Source organism: Ornithodoros turicata, unplaced genomic scaffold (assembly GCF_037126465.1).
Source record: "Ornithodoros turicata isolate Travis unplaced genomic scaffold, ASM3712646v1 Chromosome32, whole genome shotgun sequence".
NCBI classification, from domain to species: domain Eukaryota; kingdom Metazoa; phylum Arthropoda; class Arachnida; order Ixodida; family Argasidae; genus Ornithodoros; species Ornithodoros turicata.
Window position 1 is genome coordinate 1,340,965 of NW_026999357.1, and position 13,484 is coordinate 1,354,448.

The window sequence follows — 13,484 nt, forward strand, 5'->3', positions numbered from 1 at the left end:
AATTTTACCGCGACTGGAATACGCGTCTCCAGTGTGGAACTCTCTTTCCTGCACTGAATCGTCACGGATTGAATCTGTCCAGAAGAAATTTCTACACATTGTACATAGCGTATTCTTAAGAAAAAGCCCTCACTTTAGAATGTATGTGTATACTGAGATAATGTCATTTCTTAACCTCCAACCACTCTCAACGCGACGTCGTTTTCATGATATTATGCTCTGTTATAAGATCTTACACAGTTTTCTCGATACACCATCTCTATTACATCAGCTTCATATCGCCGTACCTGTCAATGTAACCCGAATATATTGTACTTATCCCACCATATGCCTGCAAATCCGATCGTACGTATTTAACAACTGACAAACGTAATTCACCCCTCTGTTGATATCTTTACCTCCCATTCAAACGTTTTTAAAACTTTCCTCTTGCATTCACTCACTGACACATGAAGTTGTACAGTTTTTCCCCTTTTTAGTACTATGTACTGTATATCTCCATGTCTGTATTGTATGTATATGTTATGTTATGAATGTGTTGAATGAATGTATCAATATGAATGTTATGAATGTGTATGTACGCATCAATAATTAAAATAATTGATACAAGGATCCAGGGCTCAGATTTAGATCATGGGGTTGAAGGGATCTGAATTTGTATATTAGATAGGATTCCTTATTTGTACGTTTAATATCGGTGCTAAATCGAGATTCTAAAATATTAATTTTTGGGTCATTTTCAAAGTTGTGGTCAGGAAGGTTGAAATGGATGGATAGTGGAGATTGGCGGTTGTTACGAATATCGAATTTACGGCCGTAGAATCTCTCTCTCATGGATTTAGAGGTCTCCCCAACGTATTGGACATTGTATTTGTGGCAGAATATTAAATAACATTCACTGGATGAATTACAATGGAGGGATTGGTGTACTTTGAAATAAAATCGGAAACACGCGCTTCGTGCTATAGCACATCGTAGGATAAATTTACAAGTTTGGCAGCGCGTGCCACCGCATGGATAAGGTGGTGGTGGTGATGGTGAAAGGGCTTGCCGTTGTCGGCCTCACGTATGTGGGCAACGTCACGACTGACGCCCTGGGGGAATGTGCGTCCTGGGCCGACTTCCAAGGGAACTGTGCCGACATATGTCTGAGAGCGTCTGAGACCGCATGGATAACAACCAGGCTTGTTCTGAGTCATGGACGAATTGAGCAGGATCACTTCTTTTTTAGAAAGTCGGAGGACATTTCTTGAGCGTGTTTAATAAAATCATCATTTTCTGAACAGATTCGCTTAAGGCGTAGAAACTGGCCATAAGCTATATTTCTTTTTTGGTTGTTGGGATGGTAGCTGTCATAGTGAAGATATTGCCGCTTATCAGTAGGTTTCTTGTAGAGGTTAGTGGTAGTCTGACCAGACTTGAAAGAGACTGTCGCATCAAGAAAGTTGATGGATGTTGCAGAATAATTCATGTGAATTTGATCGTGTCACGGATAGAATTGAAATGATCAAAAACCGATTGCAAAGTTGATTCACCACCAGACCAGAGAATAAAGATGTCATCAATGAATCGGAGGAAAAGCAGCGGTTTAAAGGGGAATGAATCCATCGCTAAAGTTTCAAATTGGCCCATAAACAAATTGGCGTAGTTAGGGGAAACGCGAGAACCCATGGCTGTGCCATGAACCTGGATGAAGTGTTGGTTGTTAAAGGCAAAGTTATTGCAAGCAAGGACTGGCTCTAAAGGAGGAGTGATGGCAGAGACGGAGACGATTTCAGAGGGGTGAGTAGAGCCCTGCACGGGCCCGGGCCCCCGACCCGGCTCGGGCCCGACCCGGCCTTGTTATTGGCGGTGTGCTCCGGGCCGACAAAATACGCCATCACCGCGGGCCGGGCCGGGCCCGGGCCGACAAATATGTTTCCGAGACTGAGGCGCGGCCGGGCCACGCAGCTAATTCCACACAATGGAGATGCATTTGTTCATATCATCATGCGCTTGCGTCATTCCTGTGCATATTTTGCAAAGACAAGCAAGGGATACTGCATTAGGCATATGATTCGCCCCTCTAGAACGTTCTGAAAGCCACTTTACATTGCTCCTCACTCCTCACGTATTTCACAATCACTTGGCAAAGCTTGGTGAGAGGGGTATGGACTGGGAGAAGGAGTTTGTCGACACAATCCTCTACCTACGCAAAATCTTGACAATGTAACGATAATGCACATGCCCGCGTACGTTCTGGATTTAATTTCGTCTGGTGCGGTTATGGTGTTAAACCGCCATCACTTGCATGTTTGTCTTCTCTCCTTATAAATTTACGGATAAATTTGTTTGATAATCGCCAGAAGCGCGTACGTCGCGGCTGGAAATACTATGCCGCGATCTGCTTGCCGGCTCTATTTGCTTAGATTCTGGGTCGGGCCGGGCTCTAGTCACTGGGTCACCGGGCCGGGCCGGGCCGGGTCGGGCCGCATAAAAATATGAAGGTCCGGGCCCGGGTCGGGCCGTGCCATTTTTCGATGCGAAATCATATCTAATATTCAATTTTTGTCAAATTTTGTCATCCCAAGCCATCTTCAGTTGGACTGTGTATGATGGCAATTGATGTTCTGAACACATAGAAGGGGCAAATACACACAATGCCTCAAGTGCCTAAGAAATTCATGGCGAAAGAAGGAAGTCACTGAAAAAGATGGCAAGCTGTAGGATTAGAACACACATTTTCTGGATTACCAGTCAGTGCATTCTTTTCTTTTTGCTGTCCAGGAGTCTTTATCCAACAATATCGTATTATTTATTTTTGATTGGATGATTCTTTGTGTGGCCGATTCCAGGCACAAAAAAGGGGGGGGGCTTCCGAGGGGGAGTTCGCGAATCATGCCACTCGAAGTTTGAAGAATGTGTTGGGAACAATCTTTTTGAACTTGGAAAAAAGTCACATCCGATATGAGCACAAGGAGATTCAACCCGCCGAAAGAACTGCCCTCTTTCAGACATGCGTAGAGAAGAAGATATGACTGAAGCTGTTCAATGACGTCAGAGCACCAAGGACAGACCTCAGGCAGCACTCCAATATTGGCCTAATATTGGACCAATGTGGTCTGCCAGGTTGGCCAATACCGGTCCCATATGAGCTGCCAATATTGGTGCAACATGAAAAGTGCAACCAGGCCCCCTATTGGACCAATATTGGCTGCCTACATTGGCCAAGCCGATATTGCGTGAGTTTTCCGTGATAATGCCAAAGATGAGTAGTAATAAGAACGCATTATCCGATGTAATATCCACCACTAACTGTAATAAAATTTTTCTCATCTTTTCTTTTCTTTTTCTGCAGATATTTTGAGTGATCCACCTTGCATCGCTTTAAAAAAGACTGCCTCGTCCTAAAAACAAAGAATAGGTGCCGTGGCCGTCTTGCTCGATGATCCAGGCAGTCCGAGGAACCACCAATGGCAAGCATCCGTCAGAAACATTCATTGGGATTGCAAGTGTGCCAGTTAAGGTACAGTGCATGTTACAGTGGGATTGCCAGGTATGTTGACTGGAACAATGTGTATCATCTGCGGGAACTTCATGGATGTAACAACGAATTGACTTGAGCATTTCACACGCTTGAACTTCCGATCTTGCCGTGCTGCCTGCGCATTTGGTACAAGTACCAATAGAGGTACATCCCATTTTCTGAATTTTTATTCCATATGGGGTGCACATGGGCAATATGGGGGCATTTTCCCATATTGGTTCAAACTCGGCAACATGGGGCCCATACTGGCGGCATTTTCCTCATTGCTGGTTTAAACTTGGTAATGTGGGTCCCATGTTGCCAGGTTTGAACCAATACGGTGAAACTCGTGGGAAAGCGGGTACTGCCAACACCCAGTGATTATGTGCCCAATATTGTCTGCTGCCTGGGACGAGAGTCAGATTTCATGCTTGGCCAGCAGCACCGTCTGGTGATCAGGTGTTGAACGCGTGATCTAACGCATGCTTGACAACGATACCGTAGTGGGGGAAGCGTTTGTTTGTGTGTGTTGCTCCTCATCCAAATTGGCCATCAGCAGTTGATCGATGTATTAGAAGCAATATGGAACATCCTGTGCGACTTAGTCTACGAAGCATTGGAATGTCTGAGCGGCATTCCGTAATCCCAAATGCACTCTCAAGTACTCGAAATAACGGAACGAACTTCTAATTGCTGTTTCAGAATGTCATCTGGTCGTGCAGGAATCAGGGATCGGAACCGGTATTTTTTTCGGTCCGGTTCGGGTTCAGGCATAGTGGTTTGGCTCGGGTTTAGCTCCGCTGTACCGAAATTATCAGCTTGTACCGGTTCAGGCATATCGGTTCGGTTCGGGTTCGTCTAAGGGGGAACACCCTCCACCCCGCACACACACAGACAGAAAGAATCGGTCAGCGGTTGGAACATTTACAGGGATTGGAGCCGTTACTTTTTTCGGTCCCGGTTTAACCGGTTCATGGGCAGTAATTTTGCTACATTAAAGCGAGCTTGCGCTCACTGTACACGGTTGTAAGAGAAAGGTGTGAGATAACCGTTTCAGGTGAAAAACCTTTCAGGAAAGCAGGTGAAAACGCAAGACAAGTAATAAACACATTTAATATTTACCTGATATTTTGCTGTATTGTACTCTCGTGGTCGTCCGCTGAAAACGAAAACCGAAGTGGTGGAATGTTTGTATGTAATATGTGAAAGCGCCCTCTTTTGCTGCGGTAAAGCACTGGCGCTACAGTCACAAACTTTATCTCGCATCTGGCACCGCACAAAAAATAAATAAACAAACAAAAAAGATCGGTCAGTAGAACAAACATTTTTCTTCAAATGTAGGGGTCAGCGCATCTGAAAAAAAGAAATCATTCCTCTCACGGTAGTCCGTCGGTGCATACACTGATACGATATACGTTGATCCCGTCCCCGCACACACACATCCACTGAGACAATTCTTCCCTCATAGTCCAAAGAGTGCCCGCGAACAAATCGTCGAAACCGCGGTGAAAACAAAATTGACGTGACGGCAATCCTATTCTCAAAAATCTCCAGCCTCTGGGCGGCTGCTAAAATGCGTTTCTTGAAGTAGAACCAGTACTGCTTCCTGTGTTGGTGCAAGCCTCTTACATTAAACGTCACTATTTTTGTGACCAAGAGTCAAGGGGAGGCGGGGTTCTTCAGGACGCTTGGTGACCTGTCTGAGCTTCCGTTTGTGATGGGACTTCTTGGAGACGACGGTTTTCCATCCATTTTTCTGCGAAAGCGCAGCTGACTCCTGTGACCCACTCGACGAGTAGGCGCGTTTGGTTAGGACAACATCGTCTTCATCAGACGCCGCCGACATATCTGGCACCTCGTCAACTATTCCGTCATCATCAATTGCCAGACAAGTGTGAAAGTCATCACTGTCATTACCGACCTGGTCTCCCAGAGCCACCGTTGGGAGTTCCCTAGTGCTTCAGAAGAGGCATCGCTGCCAATGGCTTCCTCTTCCTTGGGCAATGGCCAATCTCTTCCTTCCTTCCTTCTTTCAGAGGTCGCAGAGGCGACTTCTTTTGATGCACGTTCGATCCCTGACGCTTCCTCTTGCTCAAGGCCCTGCGAAGTTATATCACTATAGGAACATCTTCCACTGGCTCGGCGTGGTCGTTGGCGACACCCCAAGCAGCACACCGATCTTGGCCCAACATCGGCCCGATGTCTTCTTGCCAACATTCCCAATGTCGGGCCAATGTCCGCAGTGACACATTGCCCGGAGTTGGGCCGATGTCGGGCAGAGACGTTGGGCCGATGTCGGGCCCTGACATTGGGCCGATCGAACTTGATTTGTTCCCGATGTCATGCCAACTGGCCTCTCAGACTTGCACCCGATGAATTTTTCCAATACAACTTGCTTAATTACTGTTGCACAAGCCACAAGAATAACACAACGACAAAGATGTTCAGAAAACACTTATATTTCTCTACTTGTTTAATCTTTCTTTCCGACCTCCCTCACGATCGCCAGCACACGTGAGATAGCGTCCAATCTTGGAGGTGATCTCCTTATCAGTCACAGGCTGCTTCAGGGTATCCATCCTCTTGTGGATAGCGCCTACAAACAAAACAAAACAAAACAATTTTTTTAATCATCCATCTCGGGTGCATACCAAACTTTACTGTTAGAATTCCCCAAACTCTTCAGGTTCTCCGGCGGTTTCAATGAAGTTTCCTGACTTTCACGCCATAATGTAACATTGTTTTACACCGGAGACGGCAGGAAATACCAATGGGAAAAGAGAATCCGACAACGGCCCACAGTCCGGGCCACCATGGCAACTTCAAATAGACAATCTTCCCTTATACAGATAATTCCCCTAGACGTTAAAATTCCCCAGATTTCGAAGTTGGTAGACATGGTGTTAAGTATACATGTCACATAATTCACGTAACTGGGCAGATTAACATTTATCTGAATCGTCAACAGGTCACAATTATGTACTGCTTCGGATATGCTTGCCTGAAATCTGGATTTTTCGGTTTTGCAATTTTCTGCGGCCTCTGTGAAGGATTGTTGCAGGTAGTAATAGACAGGTTCAGAGAGATCTACAGTACCTGTTTATTACTCATTACCTGCAACAGTCCTCCACGTAGGCCACAGAACGCTGCAAAACCTAGATTACAGACAAGCGTGTCCCAAGCAGTATACAAATTGGAAGGGTACAAAAACGCATTATTACTAGAGACCAGATCTTCAGACAAAATGCGTATTGCCTGTATGTTAGTGCCTATATTGGGCTTTTTGAGTACAAATGCCTTTTTTGCGTGTACTTTTGCCTAATAGTAGCATATGCTTTTTACAGGTATTTCTGTGTATTATTAGCATAATCTCCAATGTATAAGCCTACCACTGCCACTATCTGCAAACAGGACACTGTTGAACAAACAATGGACATCTTTAGCTAAATGGTAAAGGAGCATTGGGTGTCATGCTGCATGTGGGCGAGGGAATGCTGTCACTCCTTGTGTTAAGTTGTGACTGAGAATTTTGATTTTCGCACCTGTACCCTTTTTTTGTTAAGCATTCCTCCGTGTCTTGTAGCGTCAATTTCTGGGCTTTTGTGTGTGGCATTGTTTGCCATAACCCTTGCCTGGTTCGTATCAGTCACAGGAATCTAATGGTACATTTTGTGACGCAAATCTGGTGACTAGATTTATTCACAACAGGGTACGGGGTGCACAGCATTAACGTGAGTTCCCCGGATGACGTGTAACATCGGTAATGATTCCGTGGACACCTACATAGGTAAATTGAAATCGACGTGTTCCCGGTACAGTGATAAAGCTAGCATGAGCATATTAGTTAAAATTAGGAAGTACCAAGATATCGTGATTGCAATTAGTCATTGTTAGCAATGTCGCCACTTATAGGACCTAGGGAAAATTTATCCGAACCTGATTCCCTGGAGTAGGAGGTTTTATGGTGCCAATATGTGCCTATTTCAGGCTTCTTAGTGCTTATTTTAGGTGCTAAAACAGCATTTTGACTACCTGAATATCTGGTCTCCATTACCAAAGCCTCTTTTGCAGCTGAAGTATCTGTCACTTGACTAGGCTACTTACTCATGACACAAGTAAAAAGGCGCGAGCCTTTAAACGCCTTTTTTCCGTTACGGCCCTCAACAGTCATTAGCTGCTGAAGCGACTTCCTTGTGCACGCCTCCATGATGATGCGCACGACATCATTCAGTGTGCTGCCCCCATGTACAGCAAGGCGATCCACCTGGAACAAATGAAAGTGCTCACTAAGTGTGACAGTTCCAATTCTTAAAATGTGTGCTCCAGTTTTGTCCAATAGACTTCTACTTGTTTGTAAGCAAATGATGTCAAATGCTACAACAGCGATGCAAGTGTGGTAGACCGGCACTAGCTGCACAGAACTAGAATGTTGTCTGCCAGACATCATGGCTACATCCGAGGGACATTTGTCTGATCGATGTCTATTATTCCAATAACGTACCAGGTTCTTTCGCAAAACGCTGTCCTGTAGCTTGTCCTCGAGGATGTCCCACTGTTCAACAGTGGATAGTGGCTCCTCCAGAACGTCATCGACGTCCGCTGTCGAGTCTCCTGATGACGGTGGGGCGCTGCCTTGCTCCAACGCAGCCACCCTCCGGGTGAGGTCCCTTATGTCTCCCTTGATTTCAAGCAGCAGCCTGAGCGACTTTTTCATAAACGCTGTGAGAGAGAGGAAGGATATAGATGCACAGCTTATGTGTGTAGCACATAAGAACAGATACAAGATGTGACAACCTAACGGGTGCTAGTAAAATCCATTTCTCAATTAATGCCTCTTCCTCTTCCCCACTACCCAGAACACTGCTTGACCATGCCATCAGAAAAATATAAGATAGTTCATCCAGCCCGGTGATCGGAAGGCAGTAAGGCATTTTTTCTCAGCACTAGGGGTGCCACAAATGAGGGGTCCCACTAGCCCCTACACCCAAGACAAGGAAATTATTGCAGGGGAATGCCATTTGCTTTGCTAGTTAACTGGGCATAAACACGTTATTTCGTTGGATGCCAAGGATGATTTTCCTATGGTGGAATGCAATGTAAACGTGGAAGAGTGCACTGAAAATCTAGACTGACTCACCACTCAGGTCTACGTCTGCGCCTTCTCCCACTTGACTGTTGGCAATGGTTGCCCTTGGCAGCCCATCTTAGAGGGGGACACATGCATGTGTTACAAAACATTAGTTGTTGATGGAACACACACAGGTACAAGTACATTCGTGCACAAGTACTGGGAAAACTTACATTGCACTGGAGACTGAGCTTCCTGGCTGCTTCCATGACTCGTGTATGGTGACCGGGCGCGAGGGCTTTGCACTGTTGGAAATGGAAGTACAATTTATAATTTTGGGCAATAAAATCCATCAATCATGTTTGTACATGCCACGAGCTGCGCGAACAGATTTTCCATGTATTTTTTAAACCAGGGAACTTACAGTGATCTATGGATGGCACATCCTTACTGCTGCATGAGCGACCTTGGGATCCTTATCAGGACAGAAACAAAATAACCTTGCAGGTCATAAACTCACATCAATGAAAAATTCCTCATGCGTGTTCCCACAAGCAACCATATGAAACTGCTTTCTTTCCTATGGAGCAGAAATAGTAGAAACAAAAAACATACGGTGCACTGGAGATGGTGTATCCTGGCTACTGCATGAGGAACCTTGAGATCCTTCTGCTGTCAGAAATAAAAATGATGTCACACTTTGCAAGTTCAGTCCACCATGAAGTCTTCTTCATGGTGACTTCTCGCCGATTCTCATTAGCGGATTTCGTGAGTGCGAAGGGCAACAAGTGGCGTCTCCGTTAGCTCGCAAAGGCTTTGTCACCAAATACCGCATCGTTTACCTAAATACCCATAATGGTCGAGGCCACGTCATAGCGTCCGAAAAAATGCATTTTATCGTGGCAGTGCTACTGGTGGCATAAGGATACGCCACATGTTGCACCTGTTTATGATCAAACGAGTAAAATGGTGGAAGAGCACGACGTCATGTATATAATATCGTTCTAAGTAAAATGCGGCTGCATGTATTCTGGTTATTTTATTTTATTGATTTCTTTTGCCATCACCATCTGAACTGCACAAGTGGCACATGGTTACACGGGGCACGGCGTGGGCCTGAGGGATTGTGCCGCGAAAGGAGGAGGATGGCAGCAGAAAGAGGGGGGGGGGGTGACGGACCGGGCCGCCGCACCGTGTGCAGCTGGCCCTAGTGACGCCACTGTCTGTAAGGAATGACTGGAGTGGACTACAAATGTTCAGGTGAAACACAAGAGACAAAAAAATGTTATGAATTACTGAAAAGCTAAGTGTGCCTGCACTGAAAGCCCAGCTGCCAATGTGATGCGACTAATATTAATGAACATAAACCTGCACAGTTAGGATTCCAGTATCAGGCCTAGCAGATCCAGTGCTTTCCGGGAATTATTTGGATTTCATCACGCAAGTCTCCTTGAAACATGACCATGTCAGGATGTGCAACAAGTCATTACATCGGAATCTCAGTTCACGGTCTTAGCAAAAAAGAAAAGAAAACGGTACCAAATTTGCCCCAAAATTCGCAACTCTGAGCAGTAATTCCTCAAGCCCTCACCTGAAGGAGGTGTTGGAACTTCAATGACACTTTTTGCTGAAAAGATCGAAACCAAACAGACAACGTTGTGAGTAAGAACTTGGTGTTAATAAATGTGAGGCTCACGTGGCGGTGGCAGCTGCATTCTCTTTTTTGCTGGCTGGTACACTTCAGCTGGAAGAAGAAAATTTTGTGTAGCACCGTACCAATGCAAGTTTCCGTGGGTACCTTCTTCCTCCTCATCCTCACTTGTCTCTGTGTCCAAGTGGGAGGTGTACTCCGCGTCACGAAGGTTTTTTTTTGCTTTTCTGTAGCTGTCTGTTGCACACGAGAAACATACGTCAGTACCAAATAACATCTCGGCCGTTTACTTATATGGCCAGTAAAGAACCAAGTACATCTCATTTACTTAATACAAAGGCTAATGCAATACTATCTAATTGGCTTTCTTTGTGCCGAACAGTTGGTACTGAAACGGCACATGAATAAATACGCTGAGATTATACACTCACTAAAAGTTGCCATGACAACACAGGTGTACGGCACCCAATCTTCCTCCGGTTCTGTCCGCGCCTTGACCATGGTCATAATCTGCGAGTTTGTCCGGTTCGGGGGCCAAAGGCAGACCCTTCCATCAATTATCCAGTTCGTCGGCACCAGCTCTACGGTATCATTTCCGAACTTGATGATGCCGTACAGCTTGCTGCACATAAAGTGAAGAAGTCAGACACGTGATTTGCACTCTGTACAGTGCTTGCGAATAGATAAAAGTGATCAGGGACATCTAATGTTCCACACCAAGCAATTCTTGTGAAATAATCATTTGTACAAACCTGATTTTTCGTTCGGCTTTCCCATTCCGCGCCGCAGGGGCCATGACAGCGGCGACTCGGTTGACAAATAAGCACCAACAAGCAGTTATACTGCGAGAATAAGCACGGCACGGACACGGGACCACGGACAGCTGGCAGAACAACACGAAATGTAAAGAGACAACTCCCAACGCGGTGAAATACACGTGGGACTACACAACACCGGCCACAAGCAATCAAACACGGCGCTGAAAGTGGTGGTGGGAAGAGCAGAAACGGAAAAAAACGGAAACGGAGAATGCGAGCGATAGCTCGGAAACGGATTGAAATAGCACGGAACTAAAACACAATAAAATGTGAAGTAACGAAGGTTTCGTTTCTACGTGTTTTTTTGTTTTCTTTTCTGGTGGGGCTTAATTTTAAATCCGAAGGTGGACAGCTCTGCTTTTGACACAACCTTTCAATATGGCGAGCTAGTGTACTCCGTGCTTTCGCCCGCTCTCCATCCATCTCTGCATTCTTGGATATTTATTTATTCGTTCAGATAACGTGTTCGTACTTCGTACTCATTGTGTGTACAATGACCGACTCCCGCTCCCTATCGTGGAGCGCATAGCACTTCATTCATCCATTTTCACCCAGGAAGTGCCCGTCTTCCTGTGATGTCAAGGTCGACTCGCTATCGCGCGCTACGGAAGGCATTCCAAGACGCTGTTAATGAAATTCAGAACAGTGAAGCATCATCTCCACCACCTCCACTGCAGCCAAGCCGTCAGTCCGAAGACGAAGCTTCTGAGCATTTCGTTACTGGAGACGACAACACGTCGGACTCTATCGAAGGGGATACAGACTCTGAAATATCCTGGGACGAGTTATGCGACGACCTAGAAGGAGATGAGCAGCTTCTTCACAGCTACCATGGTGATTCTCTGGATGAAGAAGTTGAATCGACCGCTGAACATGCGGACGATAGTTTAGTGACCAGATTAGCCAAGATTTCTATGAAACATAACATGTCCCATGCTTGCCTCAACGACATTGCTTCACTGCTGATATCGTTTGGCCATCAGATTCCAAAGGACGCCCGAACCATTCTGGGCACGCAACGGAGGGCTCCTTTGGAACAGGGTGGAACTTTTGTACATTTTGGTTTGAGGACCGGCATCATGGAAGCCATGAAAACTTGTGTGGCTTCAACTGGCATCAAGCTCCAAGTAAACATTGATGGCCTCCCACTTTATAAGAGCTCCTCCACCTGCTTTTGGCCAATAGTATGCGCAGTGACAAACTATGGCACTGGTCAGCCCTTTCTCGTGAGCATCTACTGTGGTGCCGGCAAGCCACCGAGTTTGGAAACCTTCTTGAGGCCATTTCTGGACGAAATGCAGAATTTGGCAACCAATGGCATTGAAATCAAAGGAAGGCACTTGACTGTAAAGCTTCAAGCTGTAATATGTGATGCAGTAGCACGTAGCTTCTTGAAATCTATCAAAGGCCACAGTGGTTATTATGGATGTGAAAGATGTACACAGAAAGGTGTGCACCAAGATAACAGAATGACCTTCCCAGACATGGATGCTACACTTCACACCAATGATGGCTTCCGCCTGCAGATTTGTGCAGGCCACCATACTGGATCATCACCTTTTTTGTGTCTGAATGTGGATGTGATTTACCTTTTCCCCCTTGACTACATGCACTTGGTCTGCCTAGGAGTAATGCGAAGACTTCTTAGTCTATTGTTAGGAGGGAAATATGGTAGGGGTAAACTGACACCAGAACAGCAACGTACCCTCAGTGACAGACTGAATTCCTACCGAAAAAACTTTCCCTCTGCGTTCCAAAGGAAACCGAGAGGGATTGACGAAGTAGAAAGATGGAAGGCCACAGAGCTTCGTACTTTCTTGGTTTATACTGGGCTCGTAGCACTGAAGCAGTTGTTGCCAGACAAACTCTACGACCACTTTCTAGTGTTGCACGTAGCTATTAGAATACTTGCTGCACAGAGCACCTACCGGACACAGAACGGTTATGCAGACAAACTCCTCAGGTACTTTGTTCAAGAAATGGGAGAACTGTATGGAACAGCTCAGCTGATCTACAATGTGCATTCGCTTGTGCATCTAGCAACAGACTGTTTGCAGCATGGCCCACTTGACTCATTCAGCGCATTTCCTTTCGAGTCGTACCTGGGGACGCTAAAACGAGTACTCCGAACAATAAATCGACCTCTCGCGCAAGTAAGTCGAAGAATGTCAGAACTGAGACAAGCCGCACCGACCGCTCGTCAAGGAAATGCAGAGCACAACGTGAAACCTGGATTTTGTTACAATCTCGAGAATGGAACTTTTGCACGTGTAAATGAGGTGCATGCTTCTCATGTTCGAGTGTCCACCTTCTCAAATGCAAGGGACTTTTATGTCATGCCTTTACAGTCATCACTGCTTGGAATTTCCCGTGTGGATACCAACTGCTCTCAGAAGACACTTCCATTAGCGACACTTACTGAGGACAGACAATGCCTTCTGC

The 13,484-nt window shown here is 45.8% G+C and overlaps 1 protein-coding gene across 1 annotated transcript; it reads right to left on the reverse strand.

Moving 5' to 3' along the window:
* Positions 1 to 5,970: 5,970 nt before the first annotated feature.
* Positions 5,971 to 11,020, reverse strand: LOC135373807 (uncharacterized). Its single transcript, XM_064606873.1, has 12 exons — positions 10,977 to 11,020; positions 10,656 to 10,846; positions 10,372 to 10,461; positions 10,270 to 10,317; positions 10,165 to 10,200; positions 9,189 to 9,245; positions 8,998 to 9,048; positions 8,807 to 8,878; positions 8,643 to 8,708; positions 8,007 to 8,224; positions 7,610 to 7,769; positions 5,971 to 6,101 (listed from the first exon to the last, which is right to left on the reverse strand). Exons 1-12 carry the CDS (start codon positions 11,018 to 11,020, stop codon positions 5,971 to 5,973), a joined length of 1,164 nt encoding a protein of 387 aa, XP_064462943.1.
* Positions 11,021 to 13,484: the final 2,464 nt, after the last annotated feature.

What these genes read in the sequence shown, in the direction of transcription:
- LOC135373807 (XM_064606873.1), bottom strand. Translation starts at nt 11,020, where the DNA reads ATGGCCCCTGCGGCGCGGAATGGGAAAGCCGAACGAAAAATCAG. An exon ending in TGTGCCATCCATAGATCACT is followed by an intron (nt 8,879 to 8,997) that starts GTAAGTTCCCTG and finishes CATTTCCAACAG; the next exon opens with TGCAAAGCCCTCGCGCCCGG. An exon ending in CGCAGACGTAGACCTGAGTG is followed by an intron (nt 8,225 to 8,642) that starts GTGAGTCAGTCT and finishes TCTCTCTCACAG; the next exon opens with CGTTTATGAAAAAGTCGCTC.